General features: G+C 33.7%; 3 protein-coding genes across 11 annotated transcripts in view; 1 reads left to right on the top strand and 2 right to left on the bottom strand.

Annotated features, from left to right (window-relative positions):
- Positions 1-9,168, top strand: part of Ppn (proteoglycan-like sulfated glycoprotein papilin) — a 157,236-nt gene extending 148,068 nt beyond the window's left edge. For 8 of the 9 annotated variants that reach the window (XM_069126191.1, XM_069126192.1, XM_069126197.1 and 5 more), the window contains 7 exons: positions 484-720; positions 1,241-1,563; positions 1,895-2,045; positions 2,396-2,905; positions 3,495-3,650; positions 3,740-3,853; positions 4,279-9,168. In XM_069126191.1, coding sequence (XP_068982292.1) covers positions 484-720; positions 1,241-1,563; positions 1,895-2,045; positions 2,396-2,905; positions 3,495-3,650; positions 3,740-3,853; positions 4,279-4,481 — 1,694 coding nt within the window. In that variant the 3' untranslated portion in view covers positions 4,482-9,168. The remainder of the gene's footprint in view (positions 1-483; positions 721-1,240; positions 1,564-1,894; positions 2,046-2,395; positions 2,906-3,494; positions 3,651-3,739; positions 3,854-4,278) is intronic. The other variant, XM_069126199.1, reaches the window with a different exon arrangement.
- A 100-nt stretch (positions 9,169-9,268) lies between these two features.
- Positions 9,269-13,452, bottom strand: LOC138186418 (potassium/sodium hyperpolarization-activated cyclic nucleotide-gated channel 1). Its single transcript, XM_069126297.1, has 8 exons — positions 13,220-13,452; positions 12,908-13,129; positions 12,559-12,745; positions 12,321-12,455; positions 11,771-11,963; positions 11,505-11,696; positions 11,204-11,427; positions 9,269-9,821 (listed from the first exon to the last, which is right to left on the bottom strand). Exons 1-8 carry the CDS (start codon positions 13,450-13,452, stop codon positions 9,537-9,539), a joined length of 1,671 nt encoding a protein of 556 aa, XP_068982398.1. The 3' UTR covers positions 9,269-9,536.
- Positions 13,453-13,905: 453 nt separating this feature from the next.
- Task7 (TWIK-related acid-sensitive K[+] channel 7) lies at positions 13,906-19,864 on the bottom strand. Its single transcript, XM_069126205.1, has 5 exons — positions 19,728-19,864; positions 18,388-18,543; positions 17,681-18,024; positions 17,274-17,392; positions 13,906-16,803 (listed from the first exon to the last, which is right to left on the bottom strand). Exons 1-5 carry the CDS (start codon positions 19,852-19,854, stop codon positions 16,545-16,547), a joined length of 1,005 nt encoding a protein of 334 aa, XP_068982306.1. The 5' UTR covers positions 19,855-19,864; the 3' UTR covers positions 13,906-16,544.
- Between the last annotated feature and the right edge of the window lie 8,111 nt (positions 19,865-27,975).

Genomic DNA, 27,975 nt, shown 5'->3' with positions numbered 1-27,975 from the left:
GAACACATTTTCATTATCGTATATCACTGTACATTGTAGCCTTAATGTTTTATATCAATGTTGTTACAAATCCTTGTGCATACCTTTCCCTAACATCCTTTTTCTATCTGGAGGGGAAGAGCACGATAAATCGCATTTTCTATTTCTCTTTTACAAAGCAATGGATTTTAATTTAACTGTTTAATTTTGATCATTTTACTTTAAAATATTCCTTCCGAGTCATAAAGCGACATTGTCTGTTTGTCTGAAAAACTCTGCTTCTTATTTTTCCACAGTTTTTATTTCTCAATCGTTCATCCTATCTATTAGCTATTATTGTTCCTAGTTGTAAGCTTCAAAATTTGTGTAATATTGCTTTCACCGCAATATGTTTTTTATTATTCTTTTATTATTACTTTTTATATACATTTTTATATTTTTTTCTTTCTATTGTAAGAATGTTTGTATTTTTCTTTGCTGTGACTGTAATGGGTGTTTTCATAGCTACTAACGAGATCGACTCCGAAGAGAATAAAAAGGATCCTTGTGCGGAAGCTCGCGAAGAATGCAATATGATTCGTTGTCCTTACGGCAAAGAGGAGTTCGTAGATTCTCAGGATTGCGGACGATGTCGTTGCGTGGATCCTTGCAGGACACAGGTTTGTCCCGATGACACCAAATGTGCCATTACTCTGGTTGGTACCGAGGATGGCACCGAATACAGAGGAGTTTGTAGATCAGGTAACTGGAAACATTAAGTTCTTTATATTTTCTATATTGTCTGTATTGAAGATAAAAAAGGAGAACGTGCAGTAGATCGATAAAATTAAAAACACCTTCTCTTCTTTTTTAATCTTCTTGTCATTTATCGATTTCAGATCCAGTCATAACCAAATCCACTTACAAGAATCCAAATACCATATCCATCCTAACTTTGTTAATTTTTCCCTCTTCTAACGAAAGTCTGCCTGATTTCGACTGACAACAAGTTACGTAGTAAAGTAATTAAACATTTTTCTTCTTTTAATAAGAAACAAACCGACATTAACATCTAGAATTGGTGCTCCTCTTTTTATCTCGTAAATTAAATGAATTTTTCTTGCCATGATTTAACTTTGCAATTTACCGCTCACATTCACGATAAACCTATTAAATATATGACGAAAAATCGTTATACGAATGACGTCAACTAATAGTTTCCCAATTACTATTACTTGCATAATTTAACTGTATATAATATAATAATTCGTTTTTAATTTAGTTACGAAACCAGGCCGCTGTCCGAGCGTATCGAACAGCACAAGATGCGAACAGGAATGTCTCACAGATGCTGATTGCGCCGGAGAAATGAAATGTTGTAACAATGGCTGCGGCGCTTCCTGTCTTGAACCGGCTGTCGATGAAGTTCTATCGACTACTCCACGACCGGTAATCACTGCACGGCCGGTTGGTTCGGAACCAGCTTCGATCAAGCCACCGGAAGAACCAAACGTTAGCGCTCAGGAGGGTGGCTATGTGACATTGAAGTGTGTTGCTTTCGGGCATCCAAAACCAACCATTACGTGGAGGAAGGGCACAATGCTGGTGAGATTTTTTTTATAAATTATAAGATATAATCTTAGTTCTAAGAAAACACGCGTTCTGTCTTCATGTCTATAATTTTCAATTTTATCGGATCCTGAATTTATAATAAAATCGGAAAGACGATTGCAAATTAATGAAATTGGATAAAACTTAAAGTTAGGGATATTATTAAAGTATTATAAAAAAGGATTTGTGTTGTTTTAAATTTTATTGGATCCTGCCTTTGTAAGAATAAAAGACTAGAAATAAATGACGTTAGATAAGGATTAGAGTATTGCAAAATTTAAATATTAGATGGAATTGTAATAATAACAAAGATTAATGACTCCAGATTGCAGCTTCAGAGAGCAGGCGTCGCATATTGCTCGATGGTTCTCTTCAAATCATTAATTTAGACCGATACGACGGTGGAACTTATGTCTGCACAGCTGACAATGGTTTAGGACCACCGGTAAGAGTGGAATACCAATTGGTGGTCACAGGTACGTACTATATGTTAAGTACTATAAAGACTGTCTTGACGTCTTGCAATGATGAATGTATCGTGCATCGTAGACTTAATGGTTGATCTCTTTACTTGATCTTTTAGTAGCTGATCTAACCAATTTTATGTAGAAATGTTCTACCATGTGTTTACTAGTAATAACACGTTTTAACTATTCACTTAAAAAAATTGCAATTAATTAGAACGAGAAGAAAATGGAAACACAAATATATCTATAAACCGCGGCAGAGTTAGCTTTACTTTTAAACTACCTTTCTTTGCAATAATTGGTGATGGTATTCAACGTTCTTTTCTTCTGCATGCTGTTTTCTCTCACACACTATACAGAGCCGAGAGAACTGGCTGCGGCTATCATTGGAGAGCCTAATACTAGCGTGACGGTGACCATGAACTCCCCCATATCTCTGCACTGCTACGCGTGGGGTTGGCCTAGGCCTTTTGTCACTTGGTGGCAAGGCGATCGCATGTTACCACTGTCTTCGGAAATTTACGAACAGGATTCCGACTATACGCTTTTGATCCGAACCGTCACGCTGCCCACGTTGGGCGTTTACACATGTCAAGCGTTTAACGCGATTGGCAGAGCTGCCTCTTGGTCGGTAATATTACAAGCTGTCGGTCCAGTGTACAACATCAATCCCGAATACGAACAATATCTCAAGTATCTGGTCGATCCTCCTAAAAAAGATGAGAATATTCTGTATCCCTATAGACCTAACAGAACTCAAACTACTGACTTTCATACCTATGGATCTGTGTACACGACCAGACAAACATATATTTCTACGGTCAATCCTATTGGATATACTACTTTGGACTTTGGTTCGAGGTTCAGAGGTGAGAGGGAGGGTACTCTACTGTAGTCTTTTCCAGTTTTCCCATTGCACTGTACAGAAAGATATTGTCAAAATATTAAATATATTATCAATTAAGATATTGATGTTTTCCAAATTCATATCATAGAATTATTTATAATAATAAAACGAAATTGAAGAAAGGTGTTGTTTAATACTAGAATTTTTTAATTCGTTATTCCTGCAATTAGTAAAAATGTGTAAATCCTATAGATAAAATTAATGCTGACTTTTATTGAGATGATGTTTTAAACAGAATTGACACGCATATCTTTCGAGATCACAGTGCAATTTGGTTTTTCTCTCTTCTTTTGTAACGACTGCGAATGCTTCGGTTTCATTATATGTTATATTGACCATGCTTAATTTGCTTGCATGCATGTTCTTACTAGTAATGATAATGTTCAATTTATGTACAATGTTTATGTTAATAATAAACGTCGATAAAAAAAGGTAAGCACACAATCTATAATATACTCAAATTACTTTCTATACTTTTTCTTTCTTTCTTTTTTTTCTCTTGACAATTTCATTTGCAAATATTTCTTAATGTGAAATCAATTATTTCGCAGTGCCTGTCACGGCCAACATATCGATAGGACAAAACCAATTCCCTGAAGGTAGTGACGTTACTATCGCTTGTAACGTCGACGGATATCCGATTCCTCGAGTATTTTGGTACAAAGATAACGAGCTGATTCACCAAAACAATCGAATTCAAATTACTGGTAGGTACTTCTATTTATCTAGAATTATTGAATAATTCATTTTTTCAGCAGAGAAATTGTTAAAAAAATGTGTGAAATTTTATTTCCAGATTTGAACAGACTTGTGATCAGCGACGCAAATCGAGAAGACTCTGGTCAATACCGTTGCGAAGCGAACAACGATTATTCGTCTGCTTTTGCGATGGTGGATATACAAGTTGCTGGTAAACCTTTGTGTTTTCTATATACTGTACAGACGAAAGTATCCGAAAGCTGAAATTAAAATTAATTTTTACCAGTGTAATTTTGACCAGTATAATTTTAAAATGATATTTTATTTACCATTATTTTATTTATGCAAATTTTGAAACAACTATAACTTCTAGAAATAGAAATTTTTGAATTTCAAGTATTCAACTTGTCAATAATAATATATATACATATAATTAGACAAATAAAAACTCTCTTAAAAAATAAAAGCTTATTTCAACAGTAAAAAAAGTTCAACTGTGCAAGAAAGTGCAACTATCTTCAACCAATTCAAAATATAAAAATTCTCAACAATTTCAACATTTTGATAAATGACGTTATTATGTCATGAAAGAAACGAAATTGATTAGAGTTCAAGAAATAATTTTTCTGTTCCTAGGAATCTTCATTCACCCTAATTGCCAGGACAACTCGTTCTTCGCGAAGTGTGACCTGATCGTGAAAGCAAGATACTGTACGCACAAATACTATGCGAAGTTCTGCTGCCGATCCTGTACCGAAGCCGGCCAGCTTCCTTCCAGAGGGCCTCACCTGAACACATCGAGAAGGAGGCGAAGGTACATTCTGAAGAATCTCGTCTAAGAAAGTTTCGTTTGCTTCCTGCGAGCCCGATGAACAAAGCAGATCAATTACGATAAGGTCTCTCTTGCATAGTTCAATTAGTATTGTTAATAAAATTTGACAAGTCACAAGTTTTCAACACTAATGAATTTTGAGAAGAAAAAGAAATAAATTTCCCAAATTATGAGACTATTAATTATCCTACTTGGATGGGATATGGAATAGAAAAATTATTAAGAATTCCAGGACATGATGTAGTAAAATTATTAAAAATTCTAGGGTGTAGGATCGTAAAACCTCGAAAGAAAAGTTTACAATCTATAAATTGTAGCTTGTCAAATTCACTATTATCATGCAAAAGAGACGTCTGAAGAAAAGAAGACTCGGCTCTCAAATGTATCGTTACTAAAGAAACGAAGGAGGACGACGACGAGGCCGCGTGGTCATTCGATCCGATTCGAGGACACAAAACTCCTCTGTCTCGAACACGTGCCGCATAAACGTGACGTTAATTCACTGCCAAAGCCTTAGAACGTCTATACATAGATACTTTTAATATATAATTAAGCAACAGCGAGACGGAAGAGCGCGAGAACGAAAGAGTTGCACAACGAGACATAAAATGATTTTATCGTTGCTGTTTCTTCTTTTGCTTCAATTCTGTTTCAACGTCGTCGTTCGTCGTTGTTCGTTTTATGTATGTATATACGATCTGACGCTGGAATCCTAGTCGGTCGAAGCCATATCAAGATAGGAATGATCGCTGTCCTCCGGGGAACGAGAGAAAGCGCATCTCGATCGATTAATCGATCGATAACATTTGCTCTTCTTTTCATTTTACTTTCCGTTTAATTCGCGTTTCAGTCGTTGGCCATCTCAGAATATAATCTGGAATCATGCGATGAAATACAGAAATTGAAAGCCGAAATAGCTAGTGAAGATATAGTCGAGGAAAAATAATTTAGCAATTTATGAGTAAACCTAGGTTCTAAACGGTCTTTTTTTTTAATATCCAACTCTTGCAAAATTATTTTTCTCTAACGTAAACAATTCGACAATTTATCAAATATTCTAAAATTCTCTCTTTGTTTTATCATTTAATGTATTCTAAGTTAAGAAATAAAAGGATCCAAAATTCTAAAAAAACTCCATTACATATCTTAATTCTAGATTTAAAACAAAAATCATACGTTTGCGATAATAATGTATTCTGTTAAATTTTAACAAAAATTTGAGCTCTTAAGGATAGAGTAAAAGATATTCGCAAGGTTCCAAGGAAGTCGTCACGATGAATCCATACGACAACGCGATGTATCGATATCAATCTGATTCTGTAAGTGAAAGAGCTTCGTCAGGGGAACAAAGAAAATGTCGCGAAAAAACGAGTTAAGATCGCTATATCTTTTTTTCTTTTTTTAAGCGGATAGATCGCATTAAGCGATCGCATAAAATGAAAAGAAAAGAAGAAATAGGGAATTTGGGGGAGGGGGAACTTGTACCTATTTGTATGAAGCATACAAATATACGCACGTTACGTTGTAAAATATAAATAGTTTATTACGCAGTACACCATTTATATACTCTATGATACTGTTACTACTTATATCCCTTATCGATATTCCAATATATTGCCATAACACAAAACAATCCTCTGTCAATGAACAACATTTTACGATTATCATAGCGACGATTAAGGATGGCGAAGGTGCAACATCGTGACGACAATATGCTGGCTCGTAAAATGAGTAAGAATGGGAAGAATTGGTAAAAAAGGAAAGGAAAATTGACTCTTTGCTAATGTTTTCGTTTCAATTATTTTAAGTTTTGCGCTTTTACGTAGTTTCGTTCTGAAAATTGTATAATAGATTAATAAACATATCGATAAAATTAGAAAGATTTCGGTGGTCAAAATTTTATGTGCAAAGCTCGTTAAAAAGAGGATCGAACAGTTAAGTCGTTAGAGGTTTACAATAACACTTTACAAGCATTTATCAGTAATTCAATCACGATACGCACCTTCTTTCACCATATTAACGTGTTGCATTTATATATTTGTTCCTGAACATTTCAATCGTAATGTTAACTACACACTATTACTATGTATAGCGTATCATATATCGTGAAGCCTCGATGTTTGAGAATAAGAGCATAAGTTGTGTCAATTCCGAACTTATCAAAAAGTAGCGTGAAACTCTTATATAAAATTATTTCCTTTTCTTACACGATATTATATTCTAACAAGTTAGAAACGACATATTTCTTCTTGGTAAAGCTGATACCAATTTTGATATACTATCTCTTCTTCACAAAAATATAGGAAAAAATGTATTTCTATTACTGATTAACAAAAAAGAAGTTCAGGAAGGTTCAATCAACAAAGGGTTAATTTCAATATAGAGTGGAAGAAGGTTACATATCATTGGAAAATTGTATGCATATTTCGTTCCAATATCGGTAAAAGATAATTTATGCTTTTAATCTTGAAGTGTCGCAAAAATATCAGTAGCTTGTAGCGTATCAAAATTCTGAAGGAAGGTACCAAAAGCATTTATAATTATATATAAATATTATAGATATATTGTAAGCGTAAGTTTTACTCGATAATGGAAAGAATCCGCGGAACTGTAGGAAAAAAAGGACATTCTTCTTTCGTCTGATCGTTTCAGTCACAGTAAATGACAGTGCCTTATTAGAAGCCCTTCGAAAGTGTCGAGGAAGGAGTGCTAAATAGAACTTTACATACAGATTACCGTTAGTGTAAATACGAAAATAGTAGTAGTACGCGAAGCAGAACGAATTGTCTGAAGATTTTCAATCACAGAAATTTACTGATAGTCACTAAAAAGAAAAAGATATTAGACGATCGTACCAAAGTGTGAAAAAGCTATTCCTCCAATTTTTTACGTTTCCTTATCGAATAAAATATATATATATTCGTATATTATTTCCTAATTACGTATCAAACGTATGAAGACCACAAGTGGAAATATGACTCAAGTCACATTTTTGTTAGCAAGTCTTCTATAGAAGAGCAATCTCAAAATTCAATGTTATTGTATATTCGATATTATATTAATGAAGTTAGAACAACATAATTGTTCGTTTCGTACAAAATATTATAGATTTATCATTTATCACAAGATGCCCTTTTTGAACTATTTCATATTAAAATAGACGTAACAAATGAATAACAAACATATTAAAATTTTATATTAAAATACGTGTAACAAAATAATGAGAAAATCAACAAAAATGAACTTGTCATATTTTTCCCATGTGTGGTCTTTATGTACAGTAGAATCTAGATAAAATTTGGAAATTGTGACAATCACAGTATTGCTTTAAAAGAAATGAAGCATGTAAACCTTTATTATCGTTTTCTTCATTTACCCGGAGGAATCGTAGCAAGAAAGGAAAGAAACAAGGAATAATGGAAAGATATTGAGTACTCTTCTCCTCCGTACTCCTTTAGATATGACCAAACAGACATGACACGATTGTAGTAACGTAGCAACACGACATTATTTAGTAAATGTATAAATAGCATAAATTCTCCTAGTTTACATAGATATATCCTACTGATTGCATATCGGTAACAAGCAAAAAAATACAAAAATACAAAAAAAAGAAGACTAAAGAAAATGTAACGTAGAAAAGAATGTATCGTGTTTATTACAAGAAGTGATAATGCAAGGAAAGAACAAAAGGTACATAACGTCAAGCAAGTTGTTTCGGTAGATTTTCTCTATTCTATAGTAAATAATTTATATTTGTACCGTGTGATTTTAAAGTCTATGCAATGGCAACATATTCACTTACACGTTATACACTGGACATGTATATAATTATCCCTGTATTACGTATTGTACTCATTTAATCGACCTATCTTACAGACCGCTGGACAATTCCTTATGGAAACTTTGTAAAATTCGTAGAAACGATCGTGACCGGTTGATTCGTCGATTTCCAATTAATTTTCCAAATATCAATGCGTTTTCTTTTTGTAACACAAAGGTAGTGTGATAATGATAATTAACATATAGTGATGTTTAGAATGGCTATGATAGTTATAATGATATATTATAATTATATACGCAAATAATTAAGGATTTAAGATAATATAATGGAACTATTGATTCGTGTAATGAATAATTTTAGTTGGTTATTTAGAACTTGAATTTTGTGAATTTAATCGTTTTGGAAAATATAAGTGAAAATAGGATCTTTCTATACGAGTAATTTTGAAATTCATTTCACTTCTTTTTCTACGTGTTTTACAGTTTTGAGAAACGCATTTCATTTAATTTCTATAGAATAAAGTTAAACAAAAATATGCAATGGAACGTACCTCGCGTAGAATCAACAGAAGTCTTTTCAAAAAATTTTGTTTTAATATTCTTATATAAACTAAAGAGAGTGAAGAAAATTCTTAACGAGTCAGCTACGATTTACGATTGTTACTACGAATACACGACGAAGGATTTAAGCGTAAGTTACATGAGAAAAATACGAGGAAACAAGAAAACTCGCCAAAAAAGAGAAAAATAAAAGACGTGAAAGAAGGATTAGATTAATCATACAAATTCGTGTTTCTAATGTATTATCACACACATCGCGACAGTGCTAAAGATTTTAGTGATTTTAGTACTTGTAAGTTATACCTTAGGTAACGATTAATATAATATAAATATATATATATATATATATATATATATATATATATATATATATATACAATTATATATATAAAATAAAGGTAGAAATGAAGGAATGCCACTATACAAACATTGTATGGACAATAATAATATATAAGATCCTTAAATATATGATTAAACGATTAGCATGATTATTTTTCTTATCGAGGAACTTTGTTGCTATCAGCGACTTCTTGATGAGGATTATTCTTTCTAATTTCTAATTAATAGGTATGTGAATTTTTCTAACAACATTTTGTTGCATCTAAATCTTTATATCACATTGTTTATTTAATAATTATAAGAATTATTAACATAATTACTATATTAACATTTATTACTATTGAGTATAATATTACGTATTATTCGAACTATTCTCTTTTTAGTAACGTCCTACAGTTTTTTTATGATCAACTTGAACAGAACTTCGCTTAAGATGACGTTTATGGTGTTCTTCAATGATCATAGCTCTCTCGATCCTCTCGGTCGCGAGTCTCTCGATCTTCGCGAATAATTCCGTGTGCACGGAGATGCACTTTCGAAAATCTTTGCGATCCAAACGGTACACCTCGCACACTTCAATCGCGATCACGCTTGCGACTCTTCTTTGTTCACCAACTAGAAGCGCTACTTCTCCAAAATGGGCTCCGTCGTCCAGGTGACAGATCTACAAAAAAAAAAAAAAAAAGGGAAACAAATTAGCTTCGTAAATGATGAAAATAACGAATACTCATTACTGCCTTAAGATAATTGAATCTTAAGAAACGAAAGTGAGAAACGAGTTGAAAGAGAATTGTGTCTCACATCGAATACCTTTTTCGCAAAAAAATCTCTCTATATCGATTTTTGTACTCATTTTATAATTACTGGGAGATTCCTTCAATCAAAAGTAATTACAAAAATATGTCAGTAACAAACATTTTATCCTAATCTCAATTAATATGTGAAAAAACTATAACACGCCTATTAGCTCACAATCAGTGTCTTTATAAAGACATCATATAATTTTAACTATGCTCCATAATATTGATCATTACATTCATTCGTTAATTGCCATACAATTTATTCAACTTATAAATAGGTAGTCACAGAAATCAACGACAAATTACCGCAATAATCACTTCAGTTGAATGCAAAGTAGCTTGAAAGATAGCAGGAAACATACACTTTAAAATACTTTTTGTTTTAAGTCGATATCTCAAATGGTTCCGGAGATACAGCGATTTAAAGCGACGCGTACGAATTTGTGCGAAAAGATAAATGACCGAAATTCCCGGAAACAACGTGACCTAGTTATTGCACGTGCTTACGCGCGTAGTACAGTGCACGTTCCTGATTAGTGCGCATGAGCATGTGGGCAGTAGGTTAGGAAAGCCGCGTGCGACAGAGAGATCCAAGAGTGCGAGAAGGACAGCGATAGCGAAACGCTGCAAGTTATCATTCATTTTAAACTGACGTATCCTAAAGACGGAAAGTCGTAGGACCTTAAATCATAAAGCATTTTAAAGGGAAAGGTTCGATCTTTCTGGTGTGTTAAATTTAAGTAAAATCTGGATCAGGCAAGTACCTTTATGAAAAATGAAATGTAACGTATACAAAATGGAGTTTAATGGTACTTGAACAATGAATGGTACAACAAAATTGAAAGAAAATGATTTTTTTATATTTTCTTGTTGATATGTGTATAATTACATTTATAGAGTAGGAGAAAATTGTAGGTATGAAGAGGAGGGACATTTATGAACGGAATTTGGTTTTGAAACCAGGGAAGTATTTTGGGAGAAATGGAATCTAATGGTATCAGTTCGATAATAAAATTGCAAATAAATGTTTTTTTAATATGTTCTTATTAATTTGTGTATAATCATATTAGCGTGTATAAACACGTTTGGATTAGGGATTAGAGATATAAATAGAGGGGAAAATTAATATATGACACGTTAAATCGATACTGTAATTTAAAAGTTTGAGTTAGATTTAATGGAAATTTTAAATTTTTCTTTGGTTAGAAATGTTAAGGATACACTGTCGAATGGTCCTACCACATACCTCTTTCCCAGTGGGTGTTAACACAGCGACAGTTCCAGCAGATAAAAAGAACATACAATCGCCATAAGCTCCTGCTTTGATGATCACGTCGTTCGGTAGATAAAGCTCGAATTTCAAATTCTTTATGATGGATCGTAAGATGTATTTGGGTAAGTCCTTGAATATTGCTACATTTTCGACTAAACGATGGCTCGATTGAAGCGCAATCTCTTGACGTAATTGTTCTAGATTACAACGAGTTATTAATTAATTATAAATCTTAATCAAGAAACGAATGAAATAGTAAATTATATTTGGTTACCTGATAAATTGGATAAGATAGACTTTTCACGAAAGTAACTATTCCTGAAACGATAATAGTAATAAGCCAGAAGACGAATCTTCATGTGCTTTGGTAATTGTTTTTGACTCGTGTAAGCGCATAACTGATTTATTATTTCTTGAAATTTTGATTCCGATGCTTGTTTTCCTGCTTTTATTTGAATCAGCATCACTAAAATGAGATTCATATACTATTTAGAGATTGAAAATATATGCGTCTACGTGATTCTTTAGAAAATATCTTGCCTGCAATGTAACATTCGAGTACTCTACCAATGAGTATAAGAACAAAGCTCAGTACAATGTGACCGTTTGTTCTTGGCACGAAACCACCGTAACCACTCGCTGCTAATTTCTCCACGACGATAAAGAGTGTATATTGAAACCTGGAAGGTATGCTGCTACTGTCTAACCCTGTCATCCAACATTCAGGACATTCCTGTATAACGTTTATTAAATTATATTACTATAAATTTTCTATCTACATTTCTGTAATTCTTAGAGACTATCATTAGTGAAATTTCATCTCACGCGAATTGTGTTTTAATATTATCGTTTTATAATAATATTTATTTGTTGCAATTTTATTATTTGCAATCACTAGAAACAATTATTTCTCTACTCTTCATATTGTTTATATATATTCCTCTTGTTTAACTTCATTAATCTTTTTAATTTAAAAAAGATGCAATGCCATGAACTTTCACTCATGAACATGATATATTATTAAACATTATTTATTAATTAGATTTTGAAATCTAAGAATAGGTGCTAGTATATATTTTTCATCCCTTACTTCTGGTAAAGAGTTACTGAAGTGCAAAACTAACACTGGTATCAAGTAATACAGACACGAAGACCAGTACATTATGTAAAATCCCAGCATGAAGGTGGAAAATAGTTCGTAATAAAAGTGCATCACTTCGAAATGCTAAAATGCCGAATAAAGATATCCGTGACAATGATGTACGCGTGCAGTTAAAATTATTTATAAATTTTTAAAATTTCCTTTAAATTTAAAAAAGGGAGATTACGCTAAAAAGCTCGGAGATTCGCATATTAACGTAGCCATAACGCGACAGCTTCAAACAAGGTAAGAGGTTGAGTAGAGAAACTAAATGATTAGATTCTCTTCCAGGAAGACTTCGCCATGGCAAAGTTATGTGATCCCATGGCAATGAAGAAAGGATATCCAATATAAGAAAGGTTTTTAAATAGTTCCTATGAGAATAAATCATGTTATTTGTACTCTTAAATCAATCAACTTTCATGCTAGATATTTTTTAATATCACATGATATTTAAATCAATTAAAATTCAAATGAATAAAAAATATTCTATATGCAAATTCTGCATTCTAAAAAGATATATATAAAGAAAGTACATGAATATCTTGAAGGGAGCCAATTCCACCTGCATGAGTTTCTTGTCGTAATATCCAGTGAAGCAATTGCATACTATATCCATCCAACAGAAAGCGTAGATTAAAAAATTGAATTTATCCATTCGAATTCTATCGTGACTCATGACAATAAAACTGACGGAAAATGGGATCGTCAGAAAGCCAACCAAATATACCACTGTCATTACCAAGTCCCATAGAAACCTAAAAAATTCCTTTAGTGCAAGCTGTATCTGTTTAACCGTTTTTTAAAAATATTTATTTTTTCGTTTATGACCTTAATTTCATAGGTACCTCCAACTGCTGCAAGGATGAATAATCCACCAATGTATCAAAGCGTGCCTTCTTCTCTCGGCACACACGTGCGCCATACTGTCGAAAAATATTTTCGCCCTCGGTGTTTTCCCATTGATTTGGAACATGTTTATCCATATATTTTTACACGTGATGTCCTCATCTGAACCGAACATGTAGTATTTGTCACTATTTTTTAAGGCACAGATATGGGGCTTCACGCCGGAATCCATGCTTTTCTCTTGCTACAAATTGTCTAGTTAGTTGTAATATAGCAATTTGAAACTTGAAACTTAAAATGTGATATTTGAAATCTGGAATTATAACATTAAATCTTGAACTTCTAGTCGGAAGTCTTGAACGCTAAATTTGGAACTTCGCCCTTGAATCTTGAGCTTTTAACCCCAAACTTTGAACTTCGAATTCTGAAGTATGAACTGTAAACTTTAAACTTTAATTTTGATCATTTTCACACAGTTCGAGTACACCGCGAATATAATATAATTTAGCGTAAAATAATTTCCATATTGCCTTATTTCTATCACAATCCAGCTTTTTCTCGATTGTGGATCAAAATTCATAACCTGAAGGGTTTTCACGATTTTCAAATCCCGATCCGAAGTTTGCAAATTTTGAATCGATGTAAGTGAAAACAGGCAGGGAAGAAATGAACGCGAGAAAGAAAATAATGAACTGTCATTTATTAAAAAATTCTCGACGATAAAAAATATACCCAATCATATACCGTCTTAGAATGCGACGAGCGCCTATGAACTAAGGTACATGTATACAAATGAGTGCACATTATCGTTTACTCTGTACAGCGATGTTCCTATAAGGATCGATCGTGGTTTTGTCGCTATTTTTATTAAACGATACGTAACTGCTTTTGTGCGTGTGTTGATCACTCAGATCAATCATTGATAATTGACGAAAACAGAACGCGTCGTTGGGAAGAAAAGAAGCATTGATATGGTATGGTACCGGCAACTGTAAGTTCGAATGTAAGAAACAATAAAACATAAAATATTTTGGAATTCGTTTTAACCCTCCAGTCAGTTTGCTTGCTATGTTTAATGCACTTTCATTTTTGAGCATCATTTTTTCTGGTAAATATTTCTTTCGTACGTGAGTTACTCTGAAGCCAGAATAATCAAATTCATCGAAATAAGTTTTATTTAGTTTCTGGCTTACTTTGGTTTGAAACGAAAAATATTCTATTTTCAAATTTATTGTATATATATTAATTATATTGTATATATATTTAATTATTATAATTATGATTATCAAAAGTAAACTGTTGTCCTTTTATCCATGTTTCTATTCTTTGTGCATGTTGTGAAAATTTTGATAAATTTATGACCCTATATTCTGAAACTAAATATTTACGAAGTAGCGTTGAATAATCTGGCTTCACTTGTAAAATGTTAGAACATGCTTCAATTAAATATTTGTAATATTTAAAACGAAAAATTATTTGTCTTATGTTTTATATCTCTAGATACTTAAACCATCTAAACAGATATCTAGACTATCGAAATATTCAAATCTTCGAAAATCTAAATTTTTCCTGTTGGCCATAGAAACTGGTCGAAATTAATGTTTAAAAATTCCCTCTAAAATCTCAGTATCTTTAGTAATATCTTAAATATCTAAAATACAAGATACTTAGGAACCACTCTGCAGTTACTTGAAATATTCACAATATATCATTTTTTAGTCTTCAAAAATTTCGTTTCACGTTTAAACTACTAAACATGAATGCTTTTAATCAACAACAAATAAGCGACTATTTATCGTATACTTTTACAAAATTCACGATCGCTTAGACGAATACTACATAATTACAAAATGAAACAGACAAACGTAGATACTATAATAAATGAATTATAAAAATACTAAAATTACATGAATATTTTACAATTCTTAACTTTTTAACTTTTGGAGGGTTAAAACAGGCGCCTAGAGAAATTTGTGTTAAAAAGATAACAACTAGTCAGTTAATTCAACTATCAGTCTTCCCGGTTATTTCTGTTTGTCGGTTGATATATTCTCTAATCTTAGGTTTAAAAAATACGACGCTGAGATGTATGTATGTTTCTTTCGCATCGCAAGTACGATAAAATTGTTATTCAAGTTCGAGTTACAATTCTCGAAAATTGTACAATCACAATTTTCGTAGCTACAAAATTAAGCTACTTCCTAAGATCGACTTTTTCTTTTCGTCGATTGACGATTTACGTGAAATTTTCACATTTTCCAGCTTTTACGTTTATTAGTACAAACATCGAGTCGTATATATGTATTTAACAATCATGCTAACGAGGCCTGGATATTGTTCTGTTTACGTTTTATATATTCAGTATACATACAAATAACCGAGATCGAAACGGCGATCTCTACTTCTTCAACTTTCATCAAACAAATTATTTTCTCTTTTACGAGGATTGTTTTGTCCGTAAAACATTTTTGAAGGATATCAAAATCTAAGCAAATGCTTTTGTCAGAATTTGTGTAAATCATATACGTACACTTTGAGAACAGATTTTTGTAAAATGTAAAAGATTTTATTAACATGCAACATAGGTAGTGAAAATCATAAAAAATTTTAATTTGAAAGTTTATTCGAAGAAACCCAACTTATCTTCGGAACAAAACAATCCTCTAAGCAACAATTTCTAATACCGATGCAACCTTCATGACTAATCTACAATCTTCAATAATTTCAATAATCGTTCAATACATATGACACAGCATGAACACCGAATACGAATTCGAATTCTTAAATTTTCTAAAGAATTTGAAACTCTCTCGGGAGTTCTTCTCTTCGGGAGAAATTCACCGGGAGAGAATGGTCCGTGGTACGATATGAAACGTACGAAACCGTTACAAACCGTTACAAAATCGTCTACAAACGATCAAACACTCTCTGAACGTCCTTCTTCTTACGACTATTCGTAATATTACAACATGAGCCAAGTACAATTCAATAGTTCAATTCTAAAGTCACCTCCACAGAACAAACTCCACTGGCTGTCTTCAAAATACGTCTTCAAAAATCGATAACGAGTCCTTGAACGTTATAAGGTAGATCTTATAAGAACACAATTTCGAACGTCGGTCCAATTTGAATCAACTTGAAAATCTCCATTGTGAACTATACCAATGAAATTATTTCCAATGTCATTGTTTCCTTCACGGATTTTTAAATCCATTTGGTTATATTAATTCTCGAGTCGATCTTTTACACGTCGATACCAAGTAGTTCTCTACTGTCAGCTCTCGATAATCGACGACGTAAACTGCGACGACGGAACTCCTTCCATCAGACGGATGCACGTTTCACGCGAAGGCTCGAGATTGAAGGAGGCCTGTAGCCTTGGTAACCTTGGTCCAGTAGCTCAGAATTCGGAGGTCCTAGACACGTGCACGAGCACACGCTCACGCAGTCATCCGTGTCGTGAACTATGGGCACGTGGCCAGCTAATAGTTTTCCATTTACAGCGACCACCTCACCGTCTAGTGTTAACACGTGATGAGAAGCTGGTTGAAGCTCTTCGTCGCGACGAGCGTCACCCGTGTTCCTATTTAATAATTAAGAAAGATTAGAAATTTCAGAATTTTTCAGGGCTTCAAAATTCAAGATTCAAAATTTCAAGTCATACGACTTGAGAACATACAATCGGTAGCAATGCTTTGATATTTCGCCAGCATTGTAACAAGCTTCAATGAAATTAGGGATAGAACTCTCTTATTAAGTGTAATGTTATAAATATAACTGGAGAACTCCTTTCAATCTTTGGAAATTTTTAATAAAAAAAATTTGGCTGCGAATAATTGACATTTTGTTAAAAGAAACCCTCTTTGCTTTTTGACCATTGAAGAAGTGAAATAAGTGGAAATGTGCTCAAAGATATCACATAAATTTTTGAAGAGTAATATCTTGGACGTGACCTACATTTACAGCGTGGCCTGAGAAGACAGAGTACCGATAAGTAAAAGGGGACAAGTGAGATATATGTGCACGCTTTTGGGTGAAGGAATATGTACTTACATCGTCATAAAACGGAGGACGAGTAAGTTTATGCTGGCAGCGACGACGGCCAGGCCGAATAGTATAAAGACTAAGCTTAAGGCCACGTATCCAGGTTTATTGGAAAGTGCGTGATCATTCTGTAACGTTTTCATCGCAAACAAATATTACAAAAGTCTTTTGCTAAATTTAAATATTAAGATAAAGCGAACTGAAGAATAAATACTCTCCTATCAACAAAAATGAATTGAGAAACTAATAATAACGAAGCAATAAAATTCAAGCAACAAAGAAGTTCTTGCTAAAAATTAACAAATTCTAACTTCTTCTTGTGAAACTTCGATAAAATATCAGAGCTATTAATACGAATTGACAAAGGTTTGATAAGATTTCGATGAAATATTGAATTTATCGTTAGACGAATTTACCTGTAAGGCGACGTAATCACCAAAACCGATGGTAGTCAGCGTGACAAAACAGTAGTAGAAGCTGTCGAAGTAGCTCCATCCCTCGTAACGCGAGAACACAGCAGCTCCAGTCGTGATAATTATGCTCGAAAGTAAACCAGTCGCGAGCATTAGATTAATCTCGGTTGCTTCTGTTTTCTGGCATCTCAAATACGTCTTTGCTCGTTTGATGACTACAGAGGCGAACTTGTTTAGACGTTCACCGATACTCTGGAACATTATCAAACCGAGAGGAATGCCTACCATGGCGTATGCCATGCAGAATGCTTTTCCTCCTATGGTGACTGGCGTCGAGTGTCCGTACCCTTGAAATTTTATAAGAAATTGAAATAAAATCTTATGATGATTGAGAATATAAATATAAAAACTTTTAATATGAAAGTTTCTGATATAAATGATGCAGAATATGTCAAATTAATTTATCTAGAGTAATACAAATATAAAATAATAATAAATATAGAATAGGATAATACTTTATCAACTAAAAACTTAAGATTATTATGTGTCATATAAAATATAGGAATTTATTATGTATTTTATAAATACATACACATTAAAGATTACAAGGTTGTAACTTAATATCGATTATCTACGATACATATTTAACTTCTACTGCACAAAATCAACATTCTAAACACGTAGCAAACACGCTTGAGGGTATCACTCACCTATCATAGCAAGCACAAGAGTCGCGAAATAAAAGGCACCAGCGAATTTCCATTGAGGGCCTGCTTTGTGTGGCTTATTTTCTATTATAACAATCTCCAACATTATGTAATCTTCCTGCGTGATGTTGTACTTCTTGATCATGTTTCGACGAACCTCTAAAATCATTAACATAACCACAATTTTCAATAGTATTATTATTATTATTATTATTATTTATGTATATATTCTATTATTCTTGGCTACATATCTTTCTGTTAATTGAGAATTAAAATTTGCAGGTATGAGAGTAGCCACCCTAAATTTACCCTTCCTTGCTATTTTTCATCCCTAACTCTTAACATTATATTTAATCACGTACTTAAATATTCACAAGCGGAAAATGCTACTAATTATTATCTAAAATATTCATCTATGAAAATATCAGCGCTGAATATCATACTGTGCATCCTATCTCTCTATTTTCAACCCTTAACGTTATACGTTTACCTTAATCCCACGCTTAAACATCGGCACGTGAAAATATCAACCCCGACGCAGCTGATATGTGCGTGTGTATTTATACTACCCCTCTATATATACTACCGGCCTTATCGCCATCAGTGTTCTATATATTGTTCATTTGTCTATTCATTTCCTACCAATCTCTTACTCTAAGCATTTCTCACATTCACATACGTGAACAGCAAAACAAAACTCGTCCAATAGAAACTTTCGATTTTATATATTCTACCTCTTTCTCCATACTTTCATTATCAATTCACATCACGAACGATCTATATACAGGGTGGTTGGTAACTGGTGGTACAAGCGCAAAGGGGGTGATTCTACGCGAAGAAAGAAGTCGAAAATATAGAATAAAAATTTTTCGTTTGAGGCTTTGTTTTCGAGAAAATCGACTTTGAATTTACGCTCGGTACGCGTGCACTTTATCACGCCTCGTTATAACGGATCTCACTGTAGATCATTGTCTCGATGGAAAAATTAAAAAAAAAAAAATTAAAAAAAATTTTTATTCTATATTTTCGACTTCTTTTTTCGCGTAGAATCACCCCCTTTCCGCTTGTACCACCAGTTACCAACCACTCTGTATAACACATTCTGTTTTCCACAGATATATCTACCAATCGCGTACTCAAATATTTACACGTGAAAATAAGCAAACAAAGTTTATCCAATAGAATTTTCGAATTCTATATATTCTGCCTCCATCCTTCCTCTATATACATTTTCACCCTTAACTTTCATCATCAACTTTCCATATAGCATTTATTTTCATATTAATTTTCTACCAACAACAAATTCGCATATTTACACTTGAAGACAACGAGACAAGTCTCACCCGATAAAAACTCCCAGCGCTTCCTCTCCGTGTTCGACTCCAATGCGTCGAAAACCGCCGCGCCAATCAGCAAATAAGTAAACGTACACACTACCAACGACAAAGTCCTCACATTCTGCCTCTTCATCTTCACAGTCTGCCAACCACGAGAGCTGATCAGCTCGTGTCGAAGAACCGCGAAATCCGGCACACCTCCCAACGATTTGTCGTCACGTTTCTTTCTACACGTTCGATTGCACGAACACAGATCGCGCGTCGTTCATGCTTTTTGCAGGTTCAGGGGAATAAGTAGCAACATATTCTTCTTTTATACATGCAACGCTATCGATCCTTCGACGACATGTTACGGACTGAAAGATTCGAAGAGGAAAACGTCGAGGCGCATACACGATACACGAAGGCCAGCACGACTTGGACGACGCTCGGCACACGATTAAGGGAAGTATTGATCGAATCCATGAGCGACGGTAAGCTCCATGGAAACGTAACCAGTGCTGCTACAACAAGATTGGCTATCGGTAAGAGCGGTGTTGCAGTAGAACGAATCGATCAGGAGTCAGGCAAAGAGGTTTGGTGTGGAGATTGATAAAGCAGAGTTGATATTAGAACAGAGGAGGTACAGAATAAACATGATATGCGATATTTTTTCGTGTCTGGCGATTTAGGCGCCATCTGGAACTCTTATTTTTCGTATCATATGTAACATTACCGATTAAGTATAGTTGTAGTTTATATCAAAATTAAATTTTTCGATTGTGTGTAAGTTTCCTGTTAAAAGTCAATTACTTATGAAGCTGCATTACAAATTATCAGTTAAACTATGTTTTATAAATGTTTTATGAAAAGAAATTGAAAGGGCTAAACTTTACTATAGTAATTTTGGTCTAACATTGAGTGAGTGAAACATATTCCTGCATAAATTCTATTTTTTTAATTGTATTTATAAAAGCATTTTTCTTATACATCCGTAATCTAATGATAACGCAGATTTTCCAAATCTTTAGAAAGAAATCACTTAAAAATTCCTTATTAATATCCGTATATAATCCGTATATAATCAAATAAAGCTTGTTAGTATTAATTAATAATGCTAATATCTTACAGATAATCATTACAAAAACTTACTAAAAAGTTATTTTAATGAAAACTAAAAATTATTAATTAAAAGATACTGTTTATTGATAAAGATTTAATTTTTCAATAGTATGAGTCAGTCACTGATCAGACACGATTTCACCATTGGTTTGGCGTTGGAAAAGCAACTCTTTCAGCTACTATGGATAATTCAGGAGATTCTTTACCGACCGGGAGGGATGATAAAGACACCCTTTACACCCTTCAAGAGAATATGTCGATTAAAAGGAATTTACTACTCGACATAGAGTTTCCTGGACTAGTACACGTATAATCGAGTTATTAATGCTACTACGGTCTAATTTTATGAGCAAGTTATGACCTTCGTCATTGTTCATGCAATTATTTGTTGTGTATAGACGTCTATTATTTCTCTCGAAAATTTCTTATTTTCTGCGTTCCTTACTTAGATCTTGAAATCAAAATCACGTAACAGAAATTACTGATATTTCTGTAAATTTTTATATTATTTTAAGTTACGTTTCCTTAGTATCTATCTGAAGAGTTAAATGTTTACTAGATCGTCAAATAGAACGTCGTGTGCTATTCAAGACGCATAGGAATGAAGAAAAAATATATGGGAGTGACTTCAGATCTAGGTTAAAGGTGAAAAAACCGTGAAAGCGCACATTTTATCGAGCGTCAAGCACGTGCCAATGCAATGTTTCCTTGTTTAACGATATTAAAATAATACTAACCCTTTTCAAAAATTTTCTCCTGTTTGATAATATTGGAACAATATTACAACGCGGAAGTTTTTACAGAGGCTAAAGAAGTATTCGCACAGTCCTTATTTTCTGATAAAATGTTATTTATCATATTTTTATTTATTTGTGTATATATATAAATATTTATATATTTATTTATATTTATGAAGTATATTTATGATTATATATATACACTTTCTGTAGCAATTTAAATAAAATTAAAATTATATTGAACAATTAAAATCGAGGTTCTCAAGGACATCCACGGTAACTGGATAAGTCGCGCAATGATTTTACGTTCGCACGTTTCGTTGTTTTATTGCGGTTACACGTCTTACAGAAAGATGTTTACGAGCCAAAGTTATGACCTGGCGAAAACAGAAGGACCCTGTGTATAGCGATAATTATTTTATATACGAGAAATTTACATTATCGAAAAACAAAGAGAACTTGAAATCAGGATACTTGCCAAGTGAATACTGTACAAGTGAAATTTACACTTGTCGCTTCTGTATTCGAAAACGTATGCTGTCAGAAATTTCTGGAAAAACAAAAGACGAGAAATTCACTTCTACTGAAAATTCGATAAAATGGAACAACAACTTTTTCCTGGTAGTGATTTGTGTAAATTTTTCCTGAAACAGCCCTATTCTTGTTTTCAACCGGGAATTAAATAAAACGTTAAAAGAAGATTAATAAAATTTCGAATTCCACTTTTTAGCCTTTGGATTGCATATACAGTGACTTACAGAACCATTGGTCTCATATACAACATAATTAATCTATATTGTCAAAGGAAAAATTAATTGATCAGGATTAAAAAGGCTTAATAGGATTAGTTAGGAAATTCAGTCAAGTTTGTAAAAATATGAATCTCATTTATGAAATGCGTAAAATCAAAGAATAACGAATATAATAGGAAATTTAGTAACACAAATGCTAAAATTAATTGTATTATTTATAAGATTTTTGTTACAATATAGAATAAATAGAGTTCTCATGCACCACGCATATATCATACACACATATAAAATAATAAAGACATGAATTATAAGTTTAATTTCTCAATGATTTTTTAAGTTTGTTTCATTATCTTTGAGCATATACATTTTCAGATTAGTTTTAAATTATATCAATATAGTTATGATAACTGTGCCTCATTTCAAAACTAATGAAATTTCAATATGTTTCTTATAACACACATAATATACTTATGAAAGATCTCTACAAGTTCAAATGTATACTTTCATGAGCCACTGAGTGTTAAATTCATGCAATTATTTTGAAAGCAAAAATTCAAACAGAACATTGAAAAAATAAAAAAACAGATGCAGAATGGTATGCAAAATGCGATTTCAACTTCAGAAACGTGTGTAGAACACAAACGATGGTGTAAATGTTTATACTGAATGGGGTTTTCGTTCGAGTTTCACACTTGATGTTGCAGTAATTTTCTTTCATCCTACGCATCCTACGTAATGAATTTTCTACCAGTTTTAACGTTCATTCTCCCATTGTTCCGGTTAAAACTACGTTTTCCGGAATCCATGGTGTATAATTATTTCCTTTTCAAATTACAAATTGTATCTCATAGAAAAAAACAACAACCATCAAAGTTTCTCAAATCGGCGAACTTATTAATTACATTTTAGTTAATGGAATTCCACATCTTGAAGAATTCCACAGCCTTTGCCCATTGAATTTAAAACCACATAAAACTTCCGACGTTTTTCACTTTTCCAGTAGAATTGTGGGGAACAAGCGATTTCTATGTGATAGCAAAAATTATGTAAAGTTACATCATATTAGACAGATTGGCATAGATTATTAGAAAAATAATTAAATCAGAATTTTTTATTTATTCAAAATAACGATACGAAACACGCAATAAAATGTGTAGAAGTTATTTACAAGATGAAAATAAACTACCAATCATTATCTTCCATGACAGTCTGATTTAAATTCCATTAAAAAAATATGTAATAAGTTAAAAAATCGGAAAGTCCAAAGTGTTAATTTGACTTTATTATAATTCAGAATTGTTATAAATATAGATATACAAGTGCCTGATCTACTAGAAATGTGGATAGTCAAGTTTAATATGCAATTTGTAATACAGTATTATATTTAGAAAGATGAAATATTTGCATGTGACCCTGATTCATCGGTCAAAAGTTGTAACTGTTGCTCTCAGAAAACAACGCTGACTCGTCTTGTTCTCTACAGACACTTTTCCAGGAAAATTGTCCGCTAATCTCCACAGGGAGCATGTTAATCGAAGACATTCGTAAAAAACAATGCTTTGAGCTCGATTGTTAGACTATTTGCATGCAGATACCACCCCAGACGAATGATCTTGTTTGCAGCAACGGGCGGATAACGAACGTTCTCGCTATATCGCTAATAATGAACGCCACACGGGGCTGCTACAAGGTGAAATAGCAAGAAAATTACCGTACGTTTCGTCGATCGTTAAAGGTATCGCCTGTTTGTCAAGAAAATTGCACTCTTCTTCGATCGTGCGCAGAAATTCGCCTTGAACGCGACAGCTCCGAATACTTCATGGAACGGAGAATGAAAGGGTTACGTGAATTCTCCTTTCCTTATTTTTCTCTATTTTTCTTGTTAATAGAAAAAGTTATACGATACATTTTTTCCTTTTCTTCTTTTTTATTCCTTTTACGTGAGAAGTAAAAAATAATTTTATATACTGGTCTTGGTGATTCGTATAAAGTGCTGATTAAAGTTCAATATTGGCTGGTTAACGGAGAAGTCTAACTTTAGGGAAATCGATAACCGATTAATTGATAGAAATACAGAAACTTTTGGTAAATTTTATCGATTTTTATTACAAATATATGTTCAACTATACGTATAAACGATAGCATGAGATGATTTTTACATAAAGTGGTTTTTTTGTATGGTTGTAAATAATAGTATTTACATCATAAAACTAACGTAGTACGCTATACAACAGGGATACATTATATATATATTGGTATTTTATAAGTGAAATAATTTTTTAAATGAGTGATCATGCCAGTTATGAAGTAACTAATCTGCGAGTAATTGAACCAAAAGATACAATTCAATGATCAAAACAATTTATTTCAATTGTATGCAATATTCACAGTTCTTCATAGTCGTACATTATGCTAGACATTTCACGTTCAATTTAAAAATTCACGTTCAATTTAAAAATTCACGTTCGCGAATATCATACCGTTCATCGACAAGGACAACGTGCTTTTCTATCAGAAAAGGTGAAGCTTGAAGGAACGAATCGTAAGGATTCAATGTGAAAGAGAGTCGAGGCATCGTTGCCATTCAACATACTGTTAAGTCAAAAATTTAATAAGATCTACAACGAATAATGCAGCTGCTATCGAAGAAAAAGAAACATTCTACTGGGAGACGATATAAGAAAGGTGACAAATAAATGATCGCAAAGAGATGTCTCTTCCGTAAAAGACCACGAAAAGGGAGGCAAAGAGTTCGAGTAAGGACTGACGAGTGACACGACTTGAAGAACATGCTAGCTTTGCTTTTTATCATTGCAACAAATGGACTGAAACGACGAGGAGAAACATGACGATACGATGCGACAATAACTTAAATTTTTTTTTCATATTTAAATTATTTCGATTTTAATCTTTGGAGATTATAAACATGACGATCTGATAGATGTACCTATCGGATGTGCCTAAAAATAATTTAGAAAAATAATATATAATAACATAAAAAGCTAGTTTCAGCTAGCGTCTGACTAAGTGAACTACATCTATTTACTTCAGGCTTCGGCCGAATATATTTATCATAGTAGTAAGTAGTAAGAAGGAGTATCAGAATTCTATTAGATAATATTGTAAATAAATTTGATCAAGTTATTGTCAACGATTATGTTTCTTACTTACTACAGAAGCAATCACAACTTTAAATATATCAACAGGGTATGTGATTATGATCTTATACAAAATACATCCCTTGGAGGCCCTTCTTTTATTAACATAGCCATTGTCAACGACCCGTTCTTCTTTATTGGAACATAGATCCCCCTTTAAACTATTTTGTAGTCTCAATATTCGTTCATCTCGTGGAAAATTGAGGGATAAAATATATAACAATGTAGGGATAGGATCAAAGTATAGGGCGAGTCATCATTTGTAGCAATCTTCTCCTGGCATGACCTTTTAGTATAGCGAACAATTGGTATCGCAATATCAAACTGATAGCTACGATCCTTGCTATGGAGTATCCAAAACTTTTGTAAATAACTTTGAAGTCATTACTTAGTCAATTATTATTGAATTATTATTGAAGTCAATATATATATATGTCGGGTTTACATTGGAATTAGGATTAGGGGCGTGAAACGAATCGTCGTTTGGTTTACGCATTGTCGATAAGCAATAGAGAAGACATTGACTAGTGCAGATACGATTATTATAGAATTGGACAAGCAACCGTGGCAATTAGATACTTGAGAAACTAATGATAATGATCCTAGGTTCAATAACGAATCCGCGGTCGACGGGGTGATGAATGAACGTGCCCGCAAAATCTAAGTCGGACTCTTTGTTAAAACGGGGAATATCCACCGAGCGTACAGACGCTAAGTAAGTCGCTAATACGATCTCGCGAGAGAATGACTTTTCGTCGCGATGATGCTGCAGAGGAAAACTATGATGGGGTGTGTCTAAGGACACGAGATCATCGGATTCGTCGAGGATAGTCTTCGTTCAGAAAGTAAGGGAAATTAACGTTGGTGCTAATTGGTCAATCTCCATATCGGTGGTTAGAAAAGATGCTAGCCGCCCTCGAGGGAAAGTTGCTAGTGGGAGACGCCGTTCGTTGAAAGAAATAGATCTCCCCTATCTTCCCGTAGTTGGGAAAAAGACTGTTTATCTGTTTGAAGGACTTTAGGTAACTAGATCTTAGTGTTTATAACGGCCCTCGGGCTAGCTGATCACGTACTGTGGAGACACATCGACATCTGGCAATCATCTTACTCGAAGAATAGGGACTGCGTGTGGCCACGGGACAGAGACCGTTGGAATGTTTACTGTCGCGTGTCGCCAGAGATATTTCTTTTAAGGAGAGCTATAGAATTACTTCATACCTTTGTTAGGCAAAGCGTTCATCCCGTGACCGCGGCTACGTTCGGCGACTGGCTATCGCCTCGAGCCCAAGCTCATTATCACAAATCTTGAACAAATACAATCGGATCGAAAGACGACAATTGTTTAATTACGCCTATGATAGAATCTAGATTACGGTGTTAAGGGATTTTCCCGGGGTTCCAAAGGGAAGGCTCCGATGTCCTTTCATCTCCGACATATATATATATAAGAAAAGTATTGATATATTTATATAATAACTATAGCAAACCTAGAGGGGAGATTTCATAGTTATATAAACGTCTTTTTAATAAAGGATACCACGATATGGTTCTGACATATAAGTCCATTCATGGCAAAATATTGCCACTGTCATATAGCAGATACTAGACAGTATGGAAAAATATAATTCTCTTTTTTCACTTCATGATATTTTATTGATAGCGTATCGTACAGCAGTTCTCCAATTGTAAATCGATGTTCGCGGTTCAAAAGAGACAATGTGACGCAAAAATAATTGGAAGCGAAAATGCGAGATGATAAATTGACGTGTCTGAAAAAATAAGCATATGGAACGGGCCTAAGCGAAAAAGCTCATTTGCATGTCGGTGACGTGCTTGGGTCTCTTGTCGCCCGCATAAATTTTCCGCCGTATATCTTCGTTTTTCCCTTCATCGGAAAAAGAGGGAACTGAGAGTGCATTTACCGGAATCAGTCACATTTTTGCACCATATAAAAGCTTGACATTGATGCCTTGATATATCCGCAGCAATGAGAAATCAACTAGACTCGGCGACTTCGCTGCGTCGACAATTTGGCACGTTAAAATGATGTCTGGGATGGATGGATGCTTTTGTATGAAAGCCGACGCGCAATATTCCTGCCTTGTCTAGAAAAGGATTGAGTCGTTGGAGTTTCCCATTGACCGGCATGTTTCGATGGATATCTCTTCTGAAAAATGAATGTGTTGTAGTAGCAGAATGAGTGTCATGGGAAACCTGTAGTTCTTCTGTGGTTAGTGGTGATGATCGGTTTTGTTTTTGTTTCCACCGAAGACAGCGAGCAGCGATGCGGATTAACCTTGGCCACAATGAAAATCTGTCTAAGAGACTGTTATTAACAGGAGTTGTGGCGAGACAAGTTGCTGCTTTCCGTTCTGGTAAGTTGGCCAAAGGTGTTGGACTCCACATAGGCCAACATTCTTCTGATTGCTGCAGCCACCGTGGTCCAGTTTGCCAAATGTTAGGCTACAGAAAGTCTTCGGGTGATTGTCCTCGGGAAATTAGGTCC

The sequence above is a fragment of the Bombus flavifrons genome, chromosome 13 (assembly GCF_040668555.2).
Source record: "Bombus flavifrons isolate JBK064 chromosome 13, iyBomFlav1_principal, whole genome shotgun sequence".
Classification (NCBI taxonomy): Eukaryota; Metazoa; Arthropoda; class Insecta; order Hymenoptera; family Apidae; genus Bombus; species Bombus flavifrons.
Note: the sequence above shows the minus strand (reverse complement) of the source record. Positions and strands in the feature narration are given on the sequence as shown.